Source organism: Oryctolagus cuniculus, chromosome 18, assembly GCF_051225735.1.
Source record: "Oryctolagus cuniculus isolate XC-2025 breed Fujian yellow rabbit chromosome 18, ASM5122573v1, whole genome shotgun sequence".
Taxonomy (NCBI): Eukaryota; Metazoa; Chordata; class Mammalia; order Lagomorpha; family Leporidae; genus Oryctolagus; species Oryctolagus cuniculus.
In genome coordinates, this window is record NC_142884.1 from 7432397 (window position 1) to 7453094 (window position 20698).

Genomic DNA, 20698 nt, shown 5'->3' on the forward strand with positions numbered 1-20698 from the left:
AGTAGATTTCCAGAAAAATGTATATTTCAACATTCTTTAATTTTTCCTGTTTTTCTCAGTATAATTATTGTTTTACAACTCAGAATTACCATTTGTTAATGTTATATGATTTTGCTGTGGATTATTAACTATTATAGTGTATTATGCAGTACTTTAACATTTATTTGTGTACAACAAATGTAACTGTATGTCTCAATTATGAGAGTAAAATATTGTCTGCCTTTTGATGTGTAATTTGGGTCACACTGGAAAAACACTTATGAGGCTAACATAGCTTTGTGCAATGTGAGTATTTTGGTCATAGGATATTGGAAACAAGACTTTCCTGGAATTAATTTGAATTTGTTAAAGCTGAAGATCATGGTTGGGAAGTTTTATAACTTTTCAGTATAAGCATTACTTTTTGGGTAATATATATTTTAATAGGAATTATTTATTTACCATGTATAATTAATCAGAAACCCATGGCCCTTTATGTTTTCCAGATCTCTCTTCTAAGTATGTGATCAAAGAATTACCCTCAAATGAGGAAAGTATCACAGGAGTATTTCACTCGGTGATATTGGAAAGACGTGAACATCATGACATCAAAGATTTGTGCTTCAGAGAAATCCAGAAACATAGCCATGCATTTGAGTCCCAAGGGAGAGATGAAAAAAATTACAACGGAGTGCCTATGACAACAACAAAATATATTAATGATAGAAAATATCAGCATGATAAAGAGATCGCAGGAAGCAACTCTATTAAAAATCAGCTCGAAATAAGCTTTCATTCACATCTGCCTGAATTGCAGTTATTTCAAACCAAATGGAATATTTATGATTATAATCAAGTTGAGAAATCTGTTAACAATGGTTCTTCACTTTCAGCACCGTATAGGGTTCCTTCTAGTGCTAAAACTTGTATTTCTAGTAAATGTGAGACTGACTCCATCTGTTCTTCACTATTCACGCAACAGCAGAAAGCACACACTAGAGAAAAACCTTACAAATGTAATGAGTGTGGTAAAGCCTTTCAGCATCGTTCAAACCTGTTTACCCATCAGGTAATCCACACTGGAGAGAAAACTTACAAATGTGATGAATGTGGCAAGTCATTTAGAGCACGCCTGAGCCTTAGTAGACATCAGGTAATCCATCCTAGAGAAAAAGTTTACAAATGTAATGAGTGTGGCAAGGTCTTCAGTCAAATTTCATACCTTGAAAGTCATCAAAGAATTCATACTGGAGAGAAACCTTACAAATGTAATGAGTGTGGCAAGGTCTTCAGTCGCAACTCACACCTTGCAGATCACTGGAGAATTCATACGGGAGAGAAACCTTACAAGTGTAATGAGTGTGGCAAAGTCTTTAGTGTACGCTCCGTCCTCAATAACCATCTGGTCACCCATAGTGGAGAAAAACCTTACAAATGTAATGAATGTGGTAAGGTCTTTGCTCAAAATTCAAACCTCGCAACACATCAAAGAATTCACACTGGAGAAAAACCTTACAAATGTAATGAATGTGGAAAGGTCTTCAATCACAAGTCATCCCTTGCAAAACATCACATAATTCATACTGGAGAGAAACCTTACAAATGCAATGAATGTGACAAGGCTTTCAGTCGCAACTCACACCTTGCAACACATCAAAGAATTCACACTGGAGAGAAACCTTACAGATGTAATGACTGTGGCAAGGTCTTCAGTCACAAGTCATCTCTCTCAAAGCATCACAGAATCCATACTGGAGAGAAACCTTATAAATGTAATGAATGTGATAAGGTTTTTAGTTGCAATTCAACTCTTGTAAGACATTGGAAAATTCACAGTGGAGAAAAACCCTACAAATGTAATCATTGTGACAAAGTCTTCAGTTACAAGTCAGCCCTAGCAAAGCATCATAAAATCCATAATAGAGAGACTCCTTACAAGTACAATGAATGCAGCAAACCCTTCATAATGAGTTCAAACATTAATCAACGTCAGAGAATCCACACCAAAGAGAAATCATACAGTTGTGTGTGGCAGAGGCTTTTCCAGGTTCCCCAACTCTCTAGACAGTGAAATACACATCATTAATGAAATCACTGTAATGTAATGTACATACTGAGTCTGTTGCCCAACCACCAGAACTATAGAACATCAGGGTTTTATGAGGTATAACAGTCCATTTCTGCAAGATTAACCATTTCTATTACATACTTCAAAAATATGCCAGTCAAGATAAGTTATTTGACAGGTATAAAAGGCACCAGGACATTTTTAAATGGCCAGCTGTATTCAGGTTATAAAATATTTCATTCAATTATTAGAGATTTCTTTAAAAGACTACTATTTATGACTTTGTTGAAATCTAATACACCTTTTTTATGAACATTTTATGAGGAGCTCTACAAAGGAATAAATAGGATGAAAGGGCATACTTAATTAGGTAAGCATTTATACCTAAGTTTCTTGAAGTACTCCGTGTTTTAAAATATTATCTGAATTATGAAGGAAGGGCAACGAATAATGTAGAACCATGATATAAGTAATTATGCTTATTGCCTCATCTTGCTTTTGTCTTGAGAAGACATTCGTTATCAGAAAGGCTGAGGTAGGCATCCCCTGGAGCCAGCACTGTGGGGAAGTAGGTTAAGCCTCTGCCTGCAGCGCTGATATCCTATATGGACACCAGTGTAAGTGGCCTTGGGGGGCAGTGGAAGATGGCCCAAGTGTTTGAGTCCCTGCACACATGTGGGAGACCTGGAGGAAGCTCCTGCCTCCTGGCTTCGGATTGGTGTAGGTCCAGCCATCGGGTCTGTTTGGGGAGTTTACTAGAGGATGTTAGACCTCTCTCTGTCTCTCCTTGTCTGTAGTTCTGCCTCTCAAATAAATAAATCTTTAAAACAATAAAGACACCTGCATCCCATATTGCAGTGCTTGGGTTGAAAAGCTGCCTCTGGCTCCTGACTCTAGCTTCCTGCTAATGTAGAGCCTGGGGTGCAGCAGTGGTGTCCTAAATAAACAGATTTCTTTCAGCCACACAGAGACCTTGAGTTTCTAGTGTCGGCCCAGCCCTGCCTGGTTGCTATGGGCATTTTGTGAGTGAAGCAGTAAATGAGAGTTCCTGCCTTTCCCTCCTCCCCTTCCCTTTCTGTCTTTCCTCTCTCCCTCTCCCACTAAAGGAAAGAAAAGCTGTGACAACATAAAAAAGAGAACAGGCCAAAGTCTTAGGACATATGCCTTTTAGAAAAATACTTTATTTTCAGGGGGCCGGAGCTGTGGCCTGCAGTGCAGTATCCCATATGGATGCCTCCTCTTCCTATCTAGCTCTCTGCTATAGCCTGAGAAGGCAGTAGAAGATGGCCCAAGTCCTTGGGCCCCTGCACCTGCATGGGAGACCAGAAGAATCTCCAGACTTCGGATCAGCCCAGGTCTGGCCATTGCAGCCATTTGAGGAGTGAGCCAGAGGATGGAAGAATTACTTTCTCTATCTCTGCCTCTTTGTAACTCTGACTTTAAAATCTTTTAAAAAATTTATTTTCGTGCACTTGAAAGAGTAGCAGAGAGAGATCTTCCATTAACAGGTTTACTACCCAAGTGCCTACAACAGCCAGAGCTGGGCCAGGCTGAAGCCAGGAGGCAAGAACTCCCATCTGGGTGTCCCACATTGGTAGAAAGGGCCCCCATGTACTTAAGCCATCATCTGCTGCTGTTTCCCAGGATGCATTAGCAGGAAGCTGGACTGGAAGCCTGGAGTAGCTGAGACTTAAACCTGGGACTCTTATATGGGATGTGGATGTCCTAAGGAGTGAATTACCTACCGTGCCACAACACCCATCTCTAGGACATGGCTTTTATGGGAGGAGAGCAGTCTTGTTTGGGACTGTTTCTGTGATATAAATTTGCAGGGGACATGGTGACCACCTCCATTGAATGGTGATAGTTGTATATCAAGACTGATGCAAAACCAATTTTACTTTGGAAATTAAAGGGACAGCCATTATCAGGGGGATAATTGAATCAAAAGAACCAGAATAGCAGTTATTGAGTAAGATTTGTTTTTAGCTACTGACATTATAAATTTCTGCAGCTTTATTCAGTATGCATCATGGGGCTTATGTTTTTTAAAATTATATATCTTGGGGCTGGTGTTGTGGCACAGCAGATTTAGCTGTTACTCCAGTGCTGGCATCCTGTAAGAGCACTCGTTCAAGTCCTGGCCACCCCATTTTGCAAATGTACCTGGGAAAAGCAGGACCCTTGGACCCTTGCCATCCACATGGGAGACCTGAATAGATAGATTTCCAGGGTCCTCAGCCAGGCTGTTGGTGGCCATTTGGGGACTAAACCAGCAAAGAGAAGATCTTTGTAACTCTACCTTTCAAATAAATAAATTTTAAATATAGATAGATAGATAGATCTCATGCTTTAGTTAGTAAAAGTTAATCTTATTTCATTACTATGAGTGAATCACATTCTTTATATCAGCACTTTTCACTTTTATCATACCTAAGACTACTTTACATTTATAGCAACAGAGTTTCTTCAATATTTTGCTTAGAAAATTTTTTCAACAGATATCCTAGTTCCTTGCTCCTAAATTCAGTCTTCCATAAAGCCCTAGGGGATGGACACAATTTCAGCCAAATTCCTTGCCAGTTTCTAACAAAGATGGTTTTTAATTCAGTACCTTAGTCCTCATTTCTGTCTGAAATGCCCTTATAGACTACAGCTCTACCAACTTTCTGATCACAACCACCTAAGTAATCTCCGAGAAGTGTCAGACTCCCCCAAACTCTGCTTAAAAGACCATACTTTGCCAAGTTTCTCAGGTTTTCCTCCATTTGAGGCCCTCCCTCCTGACTGCTGCGGCAGGAGGCTTCTGAATTAAACAAATCTTGTTTTGCTCATTGTCCTGTCCATGTAGAAACCCTTCTACATGAGACAGCAGAAGATGGCCTGAGTGCCTGGGCCCCTGCACACAGATGGAGTTCCTGGCTCCTGTATTTGGCCTAGCCCAGCCCTGGCTCTTGTGAGCATTTGGGGAGTGAACCAGCAGATAGAAGCCCTCTCCGTTTTCCTCTCTTTCTTTGCCTTTCAAGGTCATTTTTTTCTAAAACACACATACCAAAAAACTGTGTTTAAAGTGAGTGACTTAACATGTTAAGGCTTAGTCCCCAGGTCTGGACCCCATGATCTCTGGCAGTGATCACAGGGTTGACTCCCTCTCCAGTAAATGGATAGGAGAAATAAGATTTTTCTGCTCCGTTTTTGGGTGTCAGCATGAAAATGCATTCCAACAGGAATAGTTTCACTTTTCACTTTCTAGTTTGCATCTCCATTCACAGGCGACTCAAGGCTAGTCCCGGTTGGGGCGCCGGATTCTGTTCCGGCTGCTCCTCTTCCAGGCCAGCTCTCTGCTGTGGCCCGGGGAAGGCAGTGGAGGTCCTTGGGCCCTGCACCCCATGGGAGACCAGGAGAAGCACCTGGCTCCTGGCTTCAGATCACCGCGGGGCGCCGGCCGTAGTGGCGATTTGGGAGGTGAACCAATGAAAAAGGAAGACCTTTCTCTGTCTCTCACTGTCCACTCTCAAAAAAATTAAAAAAAAGTTAAATTGCTTAAACTGCAAAAACTTTCCTGCATCCAGTCAGGGACTCAGCTCAACCCCCTCCCAGAGGGCAGAGCCCACTTGCTGCCTCAGCCGCGGTTGCCTGCACACTGGCAAAAGTTTCGCCTTAACTGGTTTTCAAACTGTTCAAAGGAAAACATTTTTGTTTCCATTATAAATGCCTCCAAACATCGCTTTTACCGCAAAACTGTAAAATACTAGCAAAATAGGAAACACTGCTCTATAGGACGCAAAGTTGGCTTAAGATAGTACAAAGTTAGGAAAAAGGAACCAATAGGGAGAGGCAGAAACGACCCCGACCCCTGACATCGACCATCTTAAGTCCCTGCTCCGCCCGTTGCCCATAGCGCCCCGCCCCCGGCCACGCCCTACCCAGCGATCCCAGCCCGGACCCGGGCTCTCACACGCCCCGCCCCCGCCCCTTTATACCCCGCCCACACACTCCCGGCTCAGGCGATAGCGCTCCTCACGGCCCGCCCCAGCGATCCCAGCCCGGACCCGGGCTCTCACACGCTCGCCCCGCCCCTTTATGCCCCGCCCATGCACTCCCAGCTCGGGCGACAGCGCTCCTCACGCCCCGCCCCGGCCCCGCCCACGCCCTCGCCTCCCGACTGGCGCGCTTGCCTCGGCCGCGGGAACGGATCGCGCCGGCGGCGCAGGTCCCTCAGCTGCTGGTGAGTTTCTCCGTATCGGATTAGCCCCCTCGCTCCCTTCTTCCTCAGCGCTTCCCTTCCCGGGGCCGGAAGTCTTTTCAGACCTTAAAATTCCCGCGCTGCTCCCTCCCCGAGCGAATTGGAAGCAGTGGGAGCCGGGGGTCTCTTCTGCGGATGAAGTCGCTCTGAGGCGGAGACCCGCCAGTCCCCGTCTCCCGCCCCGGGCAGGAGGGTCCTGGGGCCCCCAGGCCGAGTCCTCCCGCGGCCGGGACGCGGGCGTCTTACTCCTCCTGAGTGCGTGAGGTGTAGGACCCGGAGCGGGGCTGAGGAAGGGTCGGGGTACACGTTGTGGAGGGCGGCGAGGAGCTCGCGGGACGGAAGAGAGGAAGGAGCAGAGAGCCGGGGAGCCGCTCTGAGTGGTGCTCAACCCTGGTTCCCCGCGGCGTTTTGCAAACTCAGTCTCTAGTTCCCACTGCAGCTTCTCATTCCCGGTCAGGTTTGGGCCCGACCTCAATAATGATCCGATTTTTTTTTAAGGATTTGTTTTTATTTATCTGAAAGGCAGAGATAGCAAAGAAGAGAGAGAGAGAGATCTTTCATCCGCTGATTCACTCCCCAAGCAGCCTCAAGAGCTGGGCTGGGCCAGGCTGAAGCCAGGAGCCAAGAGCTTCTCCCAGGTCTCCCACATGGGGCAGGGACACAAGCACTTGGGCCATCTTCTGCTGCGTTTCCAGGTTTATTAGCGGGGGACTGGATTGAAGTGGAGCAGCCAGGATTCGGACTGGCGTCCATATGGGATGCCCTATCCACTGCAGGCGGATGCTTACTTAGCCTTCTAAGCCACAGCACCGGCCACACCTAGTAATGATTCTAAAACTTGAGGTTCATTCTAACCTCTATCCAGCGTCCAGTGTCATGGCCCCGTGTCCTCCATCACTGAGAACCCAGAGCAGCCTGTGATCCAGAGAGCACAGGCGTTTGGTCAGGGCTGGGAGTGTGCCTTGAAGAGCAGCTCAGTCCAGCCCGGCTCCCCAGAGCTGGGCTCATGTGTGGGCTTCACCAGGAGACGAGCCGGTTCTGAAGAAAGGATCCATACCAGGCTTGTTGGTCTTCCTGCAGGAGTGTGCTGCCCTTGCGTCCTGTGGGTGCAGTGAGCGGAGTACACGCTTTCCACATTGGGGGCTTTCCCATGCACGTCAGCTGGGCGCTCGATTGGAAGTGGAGCAGCCGGGAACTTGAAAAGATGCTCTGATAAGAATCTTTTCTCTAATATTTATAGGATATTAGTCTGTAGTCTCTGGTTTCATATCTTTGCATTGGTTTGTTTTCAGAGGAATGGTGATCTCTCAGAATAATATGTTAGTGTTCCCTTTGAGGAGTATTAGTGTTCTTTTAAATTTTTTTTTTAATTTTTTTGTGGGGCCGGTGCTGTGGCGTAGTAGGTTAAAGCCCAGGCCTGCAGTGCCGGCATCCCATACGGGTGCCAGTTTTAGTCCCGGCTGCTCCACTTCCGATTTAGCTCTGCTATGGCCTGGAAAAGCAGTAGAAGATGGTCCAAGTCCTTGGGACCCTGCATCCAAATAGGAGACCTAGAAGAAGCTCCTGGCTTCGGATCAGCGCTGCTCTAGCGGTTGCAGCCATTTGAGTGAGTGGATGGAAGACCTTTCTCTCTACCTTTCTCTGTAACTTTCAAATAAATAAAATAAATCTCTTTAATATTTTCTCTAATTTCTTATATTTATTTTGTTTTGTTTGAGTTTCCTTATTTGGAGGCCATAAGTGATGATTTTTTCTATTGTTTTTAAGATTTATTTATTGTTTGAAAGGCAGAGTTACACAGAGAGAAAGAGAGGCAGAGAGAAAGAGAGAGGTGTCTTCCATCTGTTGGTTCACTCCCCAGATGGCTGCAACGGATGGAGCTGCGCTGATCCAAAGCCAGGAGCCAGGAGCTTCTTCCGGGTCTCCCACATGGGTGCAGGGACCCAAGGACTTGGGCAATCTTCTGCTGTCCCAGGCCACAGCAGAGAGCTGGATCAGAAGAGGAGCAGCCGAGACTAAAACCGGTTCCCATATGGGATGCCGGCACTGCAGGTGTGGACTTTAAGCTGCTATAACACAGTGCCGGCCCCATAAAATAAATCTTAAAAATAATTTTTTGTTTTAGTTTTTCTTTTTTTTTGTTTTAGGTAGCATTAGTTTAATATAAAAGAGACATGGAAATTATTTACATGATGAAAAGATTTCAGAACTTCAATGGAATGGGAAGCTTCATGTGATGCTGTTTCAGAGATTTCAATCTACATATTTTCCAAGAATGTCACCATCTCTAAATAGAAAATAATCCTTGTCGTCTAGAACTACTTTAGTGCCTCCATATTCTGGAAGAAGAACTTTATCTCCAACTTTCACACTAACTGGTTGAATCTCTCCACCCTTTCCTTTAGAGCCTGATCCAACAGCTACTACCATTGCTTGCAATACTTTTCCTTGAGATTTTTCAGGGAGCATAATGCCTCCTTTGGTTACTGTTTCCGCAGCGCTCCTCTCCACCAGGACCCGGTCAAAGAGCAGAAGAAACTTCCTAAATGCCTGTCCTGCCATGGCCCCAGCGCCGCAGCTCCCGCTCCGCTCTCGCACCACTCCAAGGAGAGACCCGCAGCCAGACCCTCCAGACACGTGAAAAGGCATAGTTTTTCTTTTCACGCTGGGCTTAATCATGCAGTGAAGCCAGCTGTGCTGGTCTCCTAGTTGGGAGGTTTGGGTTACTTCTTTAATCTCCTTACTACTCATGGCTCTCTTCAGATTTGCTATTTCCATGTGGTTTTAGTCTTGCTAGGCTGCATATTTCTGGATATTTATCCATTTCTTCTAGGTTATCTAATTACCTAAAACAATCAAACTTGACCAAGGTTGCCTATTTCACTACTCTTTCTTCTGCGGCATCAATTTATGATTTCCATGCTTCTATTTCTGATTTTGTGTGAGATTTATTTTTTCTTGCATTAGTCTAGCTAAGCATTTTTCAATTTTGTTGAACTTTTAACAAGTTTTACCTTTTGGTTTTATTGATTGTTTCTATCCTCAAAATCATTTATCTCTGACTTAATAGTCATGATTCCCTTACTTTTCCTTCCATTGTGTTTAGGGTCTTTTTCTAGTTTGTTGAGACATAAAGACAGGTTGTGCATTTGTGTTTATGTAGTTACTTGAGAGACTGAAATGGAGGAGCTCCATCTGCTGGGTAAGGTGTTTTTTTGTTTGTTTGGGGTTTTTTTTGTTTTTTTTTTTTTTGTTTTTTGTTTTTTTTTTTTTTTTTTTGACAGGCAGAGTTAGACAGTGAGAGAGAGAAAGAGAAAAAGGTCTTCCTTTTCTATTGGTTCACCCCCAAATGGCTGCTACGGCCAGCACACTGCGCGGATCCGAAGCCGGGAGCCAGGTGCTTCTCCTGGTCTCCCACGCGGGTGCAGAGCCCAAGCACTTGGGCCATTCTCCACTGCACTCCCAGGCCACAGAAGAGAGCTGGACTGGAAGAGGGGCAACCGGGACAGAATCCGGCGCCCCAACCAGGGCTATAACCCAGGATGCCGGCGCCACAGGCAGAGGATTAGCCAAGTGAGCCGCGGTGCCGGCCCAGGTTTCTCACAGGTGTCAGGAACCCAGGTAACTCTTGAGCCATCACAGGAGTGTGCGTTAGCAGGAAGCTGTTGCTCTGAATGCATCGCCCCATTCCTTTGCAGGCTTCAGTGTATCTGTTCTAGTGCCCCTTTTGCTCACGCATTACCTCCCTGAGGTCCTAAAGCTGTCCATGTGTGCCTTCTTTGAATTCTTTGGTAATTTATGTGCATTCATTCATCATTTAATGATTGGGACAAATCCTAAGCAGTGCATTATTAGGCAATTTCCTTGTTGTGTGACCATCTTAGAGTGTACTTAAATACCCCTAGAAGGTGTAGGTCAGTCTCAGGATGAAACTTTTTTCTAAGATTTATTTTATTTATTTGAAAGGCAGAGTTACGGGGTGGGGGGAGGAAGGGGAGAGGGAGACCGAGAGATATCTTCCACCTGTTGGTTCACTCCCCAAATAGCCTCAGTGGCCAGGGCTGGCCAGGCTGAAGCCAGGAGCCAGGAACTCAGATCTCAAGGACTTGAGCCATCTGCTGCTGCTTTTCCCAGACACATTAGCAAGGAGCTGGAACTGAAGTGGAGCAGCCAGAACTTGAACCAGCACCCATATGGGATGCTGGCATTACAGGTGGTGGCTTAATCCATTATGCCACAACGTCTACCCCAAGGATGAAGCTTCTTGATGCAATCAAGAGATGTGTTAAACCCAAGATTTATGAGGCTGCTACAGTTAAACAGCATTAAACTTCTTTTGCAGTAAGCATTTTTTAATAAAAAAGAATATGGGCTGGCGCTGTGGCATAGCAGGTAAAGACGCTGCCTGCAGTGCTAGCATCCCATAAGGGTGCTGGTTTGAATCCTGTCTGCTCGGCTTCCTATCCAGCTCCCTGCTAATGTGCCTGGGAAAGCATCGGAAGATAGCCCAAGTGCTTTGGCCCCTACACTCACATGGGGAATCTGGAAGAAGCTCCAGGCTCCTGGCTTCAGGTCAGCCCAGCTCCAGCCATCGGCCATTTGGGGAGTGAACCAACAGATAGGAGACCTCTCTGCCTCTGCCTCTCTGTAACTCTGCCTTCAAATAATAAGTAAATAAATGAATCTTTTTTTAAAGATTTATTTTATTTATGTGAAAGACAAGAGTTTCAGAGAGAGGTAGAGACAGAGAGAACCATCCACTGGTTCACTCCCCAGGTAGCCGCAACAGCCGGAGCTGTACCGATCTTAAGTCAGGAGCCAGGAACTTCCTCCGGGTCTCCCACATGGCTGCAGGGACCCAAAGACTTGGGTCATCTTCTGCTGCTATCCCAGGCCACAATAGAAAGCTGGATTGGAAGAGGAGCAGCCGGGACTAGAACCGGTGCCCATATGGGATGCCGGTGCTTCAGGCCAGGGCTTTAACCCGCTGCACCATAGTGCTGGCCCCACAAATGAATTTTTTTTAAAAGTGTTAAAAAGAATACACCCTAAAATAATGAAAAAAAATACTAAATGCAAAAGCTATAACATGGTCATTTATTATCGATTGTTATGCATTGTACGTAATTACATGTACTGTTAGTTCTATATGACTCACAACACAAGTTTGTTCCTACCAGAATTACTACATACACAAAAGTTATGCATTACAGTGTAAAATTGTATAAGGTATTTTTCAGCTCCAGTATACTCAGTCTTAGTGAAACCACCTTTATATATGTGGTCTGTTGTTGACCAAAAGGTTGTTACATTCCACATGATTGTATCTCCCTTTCTTTTGTGCCTGTCTTTGTTTAAGTGATGTTTCTTTCTCTGTGTCTTGTCTCTTTCAAGATTTGAGCATTTCAAAATCATCCATCTCTCTCCTGGTTTCTTTCAGGGGGGCCACCTGCTAATCAACTTGATGAGAGACTGTTTAAGCCTTTTGGGGGGATGTATCTTCTCTGAGCTTTTGTCTTGCCACCTAACTGAAGAACTTGGCCAGTTACCCACTCAGGAGCCGGCTGTGCCTCAGTAAGCTGTGGTCTGTGTCTCCACCTAGTGTGTGCCTGTGCTACTGCACAAGCTGACTTATATTGAGGGCCTTGGTTCCCAGTGACCCTTTAATTTTAATTTTGACCTGCTCTGTGGGGCTGTACCCTGGACAGTCACAATGTTGGGTGGGATAGTCTATCCTTTCCCTGCAGTTTCTTCACAGTAGTGCCACGTCATGTCAGGAAGAAGCTCTGCTACATTTCCTACTGAGCTGTGAGGATTTGACTTGGCACTTCATGGGTCACAGGGACCCCTTTAAGTGTTTCTGGATTTCTCACCATGGTAACATCTATTGTTATTAAATCGCTGTCTCTACAGAGGAAGTAGGTTTAAGGCCTCCTATCCCTCTGTCTTGTTGACATCACTCCTTCAATGTAGTTGTAGAATTTTTTTTCTAAAGATTTATTTATTTTATTTGAAAGTCAAAGTTACACTGAGAAGGAGAGGCAGAGACAGAGAGAGAGGTCTTCCATCCATTGGTTCACATCCCAAAAAAACTGGCCACAATGGCTGGAGCTGTGCTGATCTGAAGCTGGGAGCCAGGAGCTTCTTCCAGGTCTCCCTTTCAAGTGCAGGGTCCCCAATGACCTGGGCCATTTTCCACTGCTTTCCCAGGCCATAGCAGAGAGCTGGATTGGAAGTAGAACAGCCAGGACTTGAACCAGTGCCCATATGGGATGCTGACACTGCAGGCGGCGGCTTTACCTGCTATGTCACAGCGCCAGCCACAAGTACATAGAGTATTATGTTGAATAGAAACTGATCTGAACAAGGCAAAGAGTCAGGAAGAAATAAGGAGTTAGGGCTGCCAGCACTCGAGCCATGCACACACCCAAATCCCATGACCTTCCATACTGATTCAAAATGGCTGAAGACACTCTTCGTGCAGATAAGCTTCACTGCCCCATCATGTTCCAGAGAACATGACACCACATGTGCTGCAGCCCTACCCTAAATCCTGTCTCCCTGCTGATTACCACTGCTGCTCTCTAAAATGATGACCCCAGACTGGGAGGGGGATCTCTTCTCTCTTGAGGTTGCCCACATTCAACATCTGGATGTGTAATATCGTTTTGCCTGTCAATAAATCCTGCTCTTCTGATTATCTCTACCTACATCTCTCAGTTGAATTATTAGACGTGGGAAGAGAAGGACCTGGACTAAGTTTAGCTGGGGGTCTCTCCAACTCCAGTCAGGCTTTTACCTCCCACAACATAATTTGGGGCTTGACATGCCCACAATGTAATGGCAAGAGTGGACATCCTTATCTTCTACTAGGTCTTAGAGGAAAAGCTTCCATTTTTCTCTGCTGTTTAGGATGTTAACTATGGACTTGCATAGTCTGGTCTGCATTGTAATGAGGCTAGTTCCTTCTGCAATGACTTTGTTGAGAGTTTTTAATCATAATTGGGTGTTGAATGTTCTCAATGCTTCTATGTCTACTGAGATTACCATGTATTTTTATTTAGTTAATATGGTATATCACATTGATTGATTGCTGTCTGTTCCTTCCTTCAAATCATTGTCTATGATGCTGGATATACATATAATTGCTATATCTTCCTGATGAATTTGCCTTATCATTTTATTATAAACTTCTTTGTGATCATTTTGAATTTAAAATCTATTTTGTCTGATATGTCTAATCCTTACAAATCTATTTAAGTTGCCATTTCCATGTAATATCTCTCTCTATCCCCTCTTCCGTTTATATGTTTTTAAATTTAAGTGTTTATGTATGTCCTTCAATTTAAAGTCTATGTATGTCCATATGAGTTTGTGTATGTCTTTAAGTTTAAGGTTAGTTTCTGATAAATAAGGAGATGACTCTTGTTGTTAAATCCCTGTAGGCCATTCTGTCACATCCTAGAGACAGATGTCATATCCAGTGGGAGATGTCATATCCTACAGGGAGTTAGATTTACTACTATTAAATTTACTGTTGTGGTGACAAATGAAATTCACTCCTCTTCCCTCTGAAATACTTACTTATTAAATATAGTCAGCATTAATATATTTGCATATCATTGTTTATTTGATGCTTTAATGAAACAAGCACTGTTATTAATGTTTTGTACCTAATAACCAAAAACTCAGTTCACCAAGACACTGTGGCTGTTGTTACTTTACAGATAAAGAGATCTGAGGCACACTGGGCAAACTTCGTTCCAACTTGTTTTCCACTAAATGGCACCATCAACTCTTAACCTGTGCTGTCCAGCTGCCAAAGAAGTCTTTCAGTCATGGTGCCACATGAAGAAAGCAAGTTAGTGTTGCTCTTCTAGTACTCAACATCTGTATTGACAGATGTCTATGGCCATTTTTCAGTGGTTTATCTCGTATATAATTGTGACTGTGGCACTTTTATAATTCTGTGTATAAATTAGTTTTATGGGCTAAAAGTGAATATGAATAAATACTCTGAATAAATACTAAAATGCAAGTAAGATAATAACCGTATAATTCTTTTTAAAAAATGGTTTGTTTATTTATTTATTTGAAAGGCAGAGTTACAGAGAGGGAGAGAGAGATTTTCCGCCTTCTGGTCCACTCCAAAAATGGCCACAACAGCTAGGGTTGGGCTAGGCCAAATACAGGAGCTAGGAACCCTGTCTGTGTGCAGGGGCCCAAACACTCAGGCCATCTTCTGCTCCATTATAGCTAAATTAGCAGGAAGCTGGATCTGCAGCAGAGCAGTTGAATTTGAACTAGCACTCATATGGGATGTAGCCATCGCGGGTGGTGGCTCAACCCACTATACCACAACAATGGCCACTTAATAAGTTATTCATCGACAGCCTCTGCCTTCAATGCTGGCATCCCATATGGGCACCGGTTCATGTCCCAGTTGCTCTTCTTCCAACCCACCTCTCTGCTATGGCCTGGGAAAGCAGTGAAGGACAGACCAAGTGCCTGGCCCCTTGCACCTATGAAGGGTACCCAGAAGAAGCTCCTGGCTCCTAGCTTCGGATTGGCCTAGCTTCAGCCATTGCAGCCATTTGGGGAGTGAACCAGTGGATGGAAGACCTTTATCTCTGTCTCTGTCTCTCTCTGTCTATAACTCTACCTCCCAGATAAATAAATACAATCTTTAAATTACATGAAAAGGCATTGGGGATTGGTGTACACTTCAAGACCTCAATTCTCTCTACCATCTCAGCCCTTGCCATTATTCCTAAATCTCAAGGGGACCCAGATTATTTTCTATGAAGATGATTTTCTTTTGCAACATGAACACATACCTGACTTCCTGACAGACTGCTTCCCTTAGAGATAACCTCTCAGAATAAAATAGAAAATAATTACAGGACTCTTTGTAATGCTAAGATGGTGGATTCCCTGTAAAGACAGGGACAGCCAGGACCTGAGAGGAAGATGTGTGATTCTGTGACTTCATCTCTAGAAACATCAACAGTGTATGCAAGAGGATCTGGCAGTACGCTTAAAGAATTCATCTCAATACTCAACAACCAGAAACAATTACAACTGTCAGGTAAACAGCTCCAAAACAACCTCGGGAGTTTATGAGAGAGGCTTCTTCATCCCTGTGTGCCCAAGGGCAGCAAGGGTGACCATGAAGGAGGCGGAAAGCCTGAGAATTGAGTTACAAGGGACCGTCTCATGTAAAATATTATGAACTATTTCAATGATGAACAAATTCAGTTTATACCTGTAATGTAGGAAATGTTTACTATTAGGAAAATCAAAAGGCAGTTCATAACAGGTATAGAAATCATGAGAAAAATAGGCAGTTTTTGTTCATAATTCCAAAATAGTTGGAGTATTCAACAGGAATTAACATTACATAAAAGACAATGAATAAGGTACTTTTTTACTATCTTTGTAGAGAGGACTTCTGGATTGGGAGATATGGGGCTGGGACTTGAACCCAGGTATCAAAAATAGGGAATACAGGCATCTATCAGTGCACCAAATGCCTACCATCCCTTGAAAATTTTAGAAACAACAAAATTCCACTATATAAACTGGATGCATGACTTTCAGTTATAATCAACTTCTTTATCTACTGCTTATCAAAAGCTCCACAACTCATTTCTTTTCTTGAGATAATGGAAAACCATGTTTAAAGTTTATTCTTGGCAACACAACCAGTTAGCAGTATTGCATGATACAGAATAATCTAGCTTGTAGAGGTCTCAAAATCAATCTCAGAAACCATATATTTTAATGATGTGCTGATACATCCTGTATTTATCTATTTGCCAGTTCAGTACATTCTGCTTCTGTTAAGCGCAAACTATTTATTTTAAATAATTTATTTTTGAAAGGTAGAGAGACAGAGAGACAGTGACAGACAAAGATGTTCCACCTGCTGGTTCACTCTTCAAATGCCCACAACAGGTAGGGCTGAGCCAGGCTGAAGCCAAGAGCCAGGAACTCCACCTGGGTCTCCCATGTGGGTGGCAGATCCAAAACTTGAGCCGTCACTGCTGCCTCCAAGGGTGTGCATTAGCAGAAAGCTGGAATAAGCAGCGGAGCCAGAATCAAATCCAGGTACTCTGGATATGGAATGCACGAGTCCCAAAAGGATTTTAAGTGCTGCACCAAATGCTGCCATCCAAGCCTATTTTACATATGCTCATTTTCCTACCCAAATGTGATTTTTTTTTTTTTTTGATAGGCAGAGTGGATAGTGAGAGAGAGAGACAGAGAGAAAGGTCTTCCTTTGCCGTTGGTTCACCCTCCAATGGCCGCCACGGCTGGTGCGCTGCAGCCGGCGCACCACACTGATCCGAAGGCAGGAGCCAGGTGCTTCTCCTGGTCTCCCATGGGGTGCAGGGCCCAAGCACTTGGACCATCCTCCACTGCCTTCCCGGGCCACAGCAGAGAGGTGGCCTGGAAGAGGGGCAACCGGGAAAGAATCCAGCGCCCTGACCGGGACTAGAACCCAGTGTGCCTGCGCCGCGAGGTGGAGGTGGAGGATTAGCCTATTGAGCCGCGGCGCCAGCCCCAAATGTGATTTTATTTCAACTGATTACCACTTCTTAATGGGATATGAGAGAGCATGCTTAATAGTTGATGTGATTGCACAGGAACTGCCATAAAATGACTGCAGATAGAAATAAGTTTATTTAAAATTATAACCTGCTTTACCTCAGGGTTCATATGAAAGAGAACCTGCCTATCATGTCTACCAAATATCCATAGAAATAACAGAAAACGTCTTCTGAGGACTGTTTTGCAAGCTTTGTTATCTGCACCTGACACAACATTCACAAAGAAAAGAAAGTTCAAACACATGAAATGTTTAAATAAGTGATATTTTTCTAATTACTTTTAGCATGCATATAAAGTAAATGTGAAATTACATTAAATTTATAAATTATTGAGGAAACTATTATGATCATGGTTATCTCAAAGCTATTTGAGGTTAATGTAAGTGTGGGATAGAAAAACAAAGGTAAGTAAATCTTTAAAGAACAAGTGTAAGGAAGAACTAAGGAATTTTTGTTGTCAAAGGACAGAATTTAACAATTTAAAGATATTTATTGCCTTTATTTTTTAGTCTAGATTCAGGCAACAATTCCTTTTGTTAAAACAGAATTGGTAAGCCGGCGCCGCGGCTCACTAGGCTAATCCTCCGCCTTGCGGCGCCGGCACACCGGGTTCTTGTCCCGGTTGCCCCTCTTCCAGGCCAGCTCTCTGCTGTGGCCAGGGAGTGCAGTGGAGGATGGCCCAAGTGCTTGGGCCCTGCACCCATGGGAGACCAGGAGAAGTACCTGGCTCCTGCCTTCGGATCAGCGTGGTGCGCCGGCTGCAGTGTGCCGGCCACGGTGGCCATTGGAGGGTGAACCAACGGCAAAGGAAGACCTTTCTCTCTGTCTCTCTCTCTCACTATCCACTCTGCCTGTCAAAAATTTAAAAAAAAAAAAAACAACAGAATTGGTGAGGGCTGGCACTGTGGCATAGTGGGTAAAGCTGCCACCTGCAGTGCCAAAATCCCATATGGGCATCAGAGTCCTGGCTGCTCCACTTTTTTTTTTTTTTTTTAAAGATTTATTTATTTACTTGAAAGTCAGAGTTACACAGAGAAGGAGAGGCAGAGAGGTCTTACATCTGCTGGTTCACTCCCCAGATGGCCACATTGGCCAGAGCTGCACCCATCTGAAGCCAGGAGCCAGGAGCTTCTTCTGGGTCTCCCACATGGGTGCAGGGATCCAAGCACTTGGGCCATCTTCTACTGCTTTCCCAGGCCATAGCAGAGAGCCAGATTGGAAGTGGAGCAGCCAAGTCTCAAACCGGTGCCCATATGGGATGCCGGCACTGCAGGCAGTGGCTTTACCTGCTATGCCACAACACCAACCCCTGCCCCACATCTGATCCAGCTCTCTGCTATGGCCTGGGAAAGCAGTAGAACATGGCCCAAGTGCTTGGAACCCTGCACCCACATGAGATACCCAGAAGCAGCTCCTGGTTCCTGGCTTCGGATTGGCGCAGCTTTGGACATTACAGCCATTTGGGGAGTGAACCAGTGGATAGAAGACTTCTCTCTCTCTCTGCTTCTACCTTTCTGTAACCCTGACTTTCAAATAAATAAATAAATCTTTAAAAAATGAATTAGAAGTAATCTGATGATAACCGATTAGTTATTTTTCTATTGTTTCCTTACCTTGCACAGAAAGTGACATTGAAAAAAACCAACCTACTTTTTCTTCTTTCATCTGAACCTCTCTTTTGCTCAGCCTATCATAATACCAGTTCTTTTTAAAAGGTTACACAGAAAAAGGAGAGGCAGAGAGAGGTCTTCCATCTGCTGGTTCACTCCCGATGGCCGCAATGGCCAGAGCTGAGCCGATCTGAAGCCAGGAATCCGGAGCTTCTTCCTGGTCTCCCACGTGAGTGCAGGGCCCAAGGACTTGGGCCATCTTCCACTGCTTCCCCAGGCCATAGCAGAGAGCTGGATTGGAAGAGGAGCAGCCGAGACTAGAACCAGTGCCCATATGGGATGCTGGCACTGCATGCCAGGGCTTTAACCTGTTGTGCCACAGCGGCAGCCCCTCTAATTCTTTTTTATTTTTTTAAGAAAAAAAAAGATTTATTTGGAAGACAGAGTTAGAGAGGTCGAAACAGAAAGAGAGAGATCTTCCATCTGCTGGTTCACTCCCCAGATGGCCACAACTACTGGAGCTGAGCGGATCCGAAGCAAGGAACCAGCAGCCAGGAGCTTCTTCCCACATGGGTGCAGGGGGTCAAGGACTTGGATCATCCTCCACTGCTTTCTCAGGCGTAACAGCAGGCAGCTGGATCAGAAGTGGAGCAGCCCGGCATTGAACTGATGCCCTGGGCTTTAACCCACTGGGCTGCGCCACAGCACCGGCCCCTCCAGTTACTTCTTGAAGTATTAAAAGATTAAAGGATCTAAGGATTAAAGGCAGAGGAAACTTTATTATCACAGCCGTTTGGCTGTAACCTCTCACTTCTCCTGGTTCCTGGGAGATAAACAGCTTAGTTTTAGGCTGGTGACCTGGACCTCTAGCAGGAATGATGCTTTGTGACTTGTGACCCAGTGCAGGAGCTCTGTCCAAAACAATGACCTCCGATAATTTCTAATTAACAACATCTATTTTGAAAACCTTACTCTCTTTGTTTAAATTAACCTTTTTTTAAAGATTTATTTAGTTATTTGAAATGCAGAGTTACAAAGAGGTAGAGCAGAGAGAGAGGTCTTCCATCCGCTGGTTCACTCCCCAGATGGCTGCAACGGCCAAGCTGAGCCGATCTGAAGCCCAGGAACCAGGAGCTTCTTTCAGGTCTCTCATGCGGGTGCAGAGTCCCAAGGACGTGGGCCATCTTCCACTGCTCTCCCAGGCCATAGCAGAGAGCTGGATTGGAAGTGGAGCAGCTGGGACTCGAACCGGCGTCCATATGGGATGACAGCACTGCAGGCAGTGGCCTTGTCCACTACTCCTCAGTGCCGGCCCCTAAGTTAACTCGTGGTGACCCAACTTACCACTGGCCTTACCCTTCTCCAGGTGCGGTCCCTATGAAAGTCTGGGGAACTGGGCACAGGGTTGACTCCCTCCCAAGTGGATGGATACGACATGGAAAGGATTTCTATTCTGCCTGGCGCATTCTGCAGACACAACACGGATTTTACATTTTAGTTTGCATCCGCTTCTCACACAATTGCAAGGGTTTATTAAATTCCTTAATTTTTTAAAAATTTGAGGCGGGGAGACAGAGGCACAGAGTTCCCACCTGCTGGTTCACCGCCCAAATGCTCACAATGGCAGGCCAGAGCCGAGGCCGAGCCAAGGAGCCAGGAACTCCTTCTGGGTCTTTCACGTGCGTGGCAGGGACCCAGGGTGCACCTTACCCGAAAGCTGGACACCAGAGCTGGAGGCGGGGCTGGAGTCCAGGCCCTCTGATGTGGGAACGGGCTTCCTAACAGGTGTCTGAACCGCTGAGCAAAACGCTCACCTCGCTTAATGTTCCTCGGGAGCCCACCACAAGGCCCACGTAGAGCTTCAGCCTCACTGGGAGGTCTCACTTCTGCAGTTGAGGGCAGCGAGGTGGGCGAGAGCCCAGACCCTGCCCTGCCGCACGTGCGCGCTCAGGGTCTCAATCCGAGCCTAGGTCCTCCCCGCGCCCCGGCCCCGCCCCGCGCCCGGGCTCTGCCGCCCCTGCGCCCCGCCCCGAACCCGCCCTCCCAGCCGCTGTCTCCGCCAGCTTTGGCTCCCTGCGCCCCGCCCCGGACCCGCCCACCCAGCGGCCGTCTCCGCCCAGCTTTGTCTCCTTACGCCCCGCCCCGCGCCCCGCCCTCCCAGCCGCCGTCTCCGCCCAGCTCT

General features: G+C 45.4%; 1 protein-coding gene, 2 long non-coding RNA genes and 1 pseudogene across 4 annotated transcripts in view; 2 read left to right on the top strand and 2 right to left on the bottom strand.

The window, feature by feature from the left end:
* Positions 1 to 14331, top strand: part of LOC138846620 (uncharacterized) — a 66160-nt gene extending 51829 nt beyond the window's left edge. The window contains exons 7-9 of the mRNA XM_089320137.1: positions 486 to 6275; positions 8792 to 8938; positions 14021 to 14331. Coding sequence (XP_089176263.1) covers positions 486 to 2050 — 1565 coding nt within the window. The 3' untranslated portion in view covers positions 2051 to 6275; positions 8792 to 8938; positions 14021 to 14331. The remainder of the gene's footprint in view (positions 1 to 485; positions 6276 to 8791; positions 8939 to 14020) is intronic.
* Positions 8411 to 8855, bottom strand: LOC100350792 (10 kDa heat shock protein, mitochondrial pseudogene; annotated as a pseudogene). Its single transcript, XR_016225233.1, has one exon. The product of XR_016225233.1 is annotated as a 10 kDa heat shock protein, mitochondrial pseudogene (transcript).
* Positions 14332 to 15090: 759 nt separating the features above from the next.
* LOC149120751 (uncharacterized) lies at positions 15091 to 19280 on the top strand. Its single transcript, XR_016225240.1, has 2 exons — positions 15091 to 15381; positions 19019 to 19280. It is a non-coding gene; the product is annotated as an uncharacterized LOC149120751 (long non-coding RNA).
* Positions 19281 to 19492: 212 nt separating this feature from the next.
* Positions 19493 to 20502, bottom strand: LOC149120752 (uncharacterized). Its single transcript, XR_016225237.1, has 3 exons — positions 20331 to 20502; positions 19873 to 19983; positions 19493 to 19732 (listed from the first exon to the last, which is right to left on the bottom strand). It is a non-coding gene; the product is annotated as an uncharacterized LOC149120752 (long non-coding RNA).
* Positions 20503 to 20698: the final 196 nt, after the last annotated feature.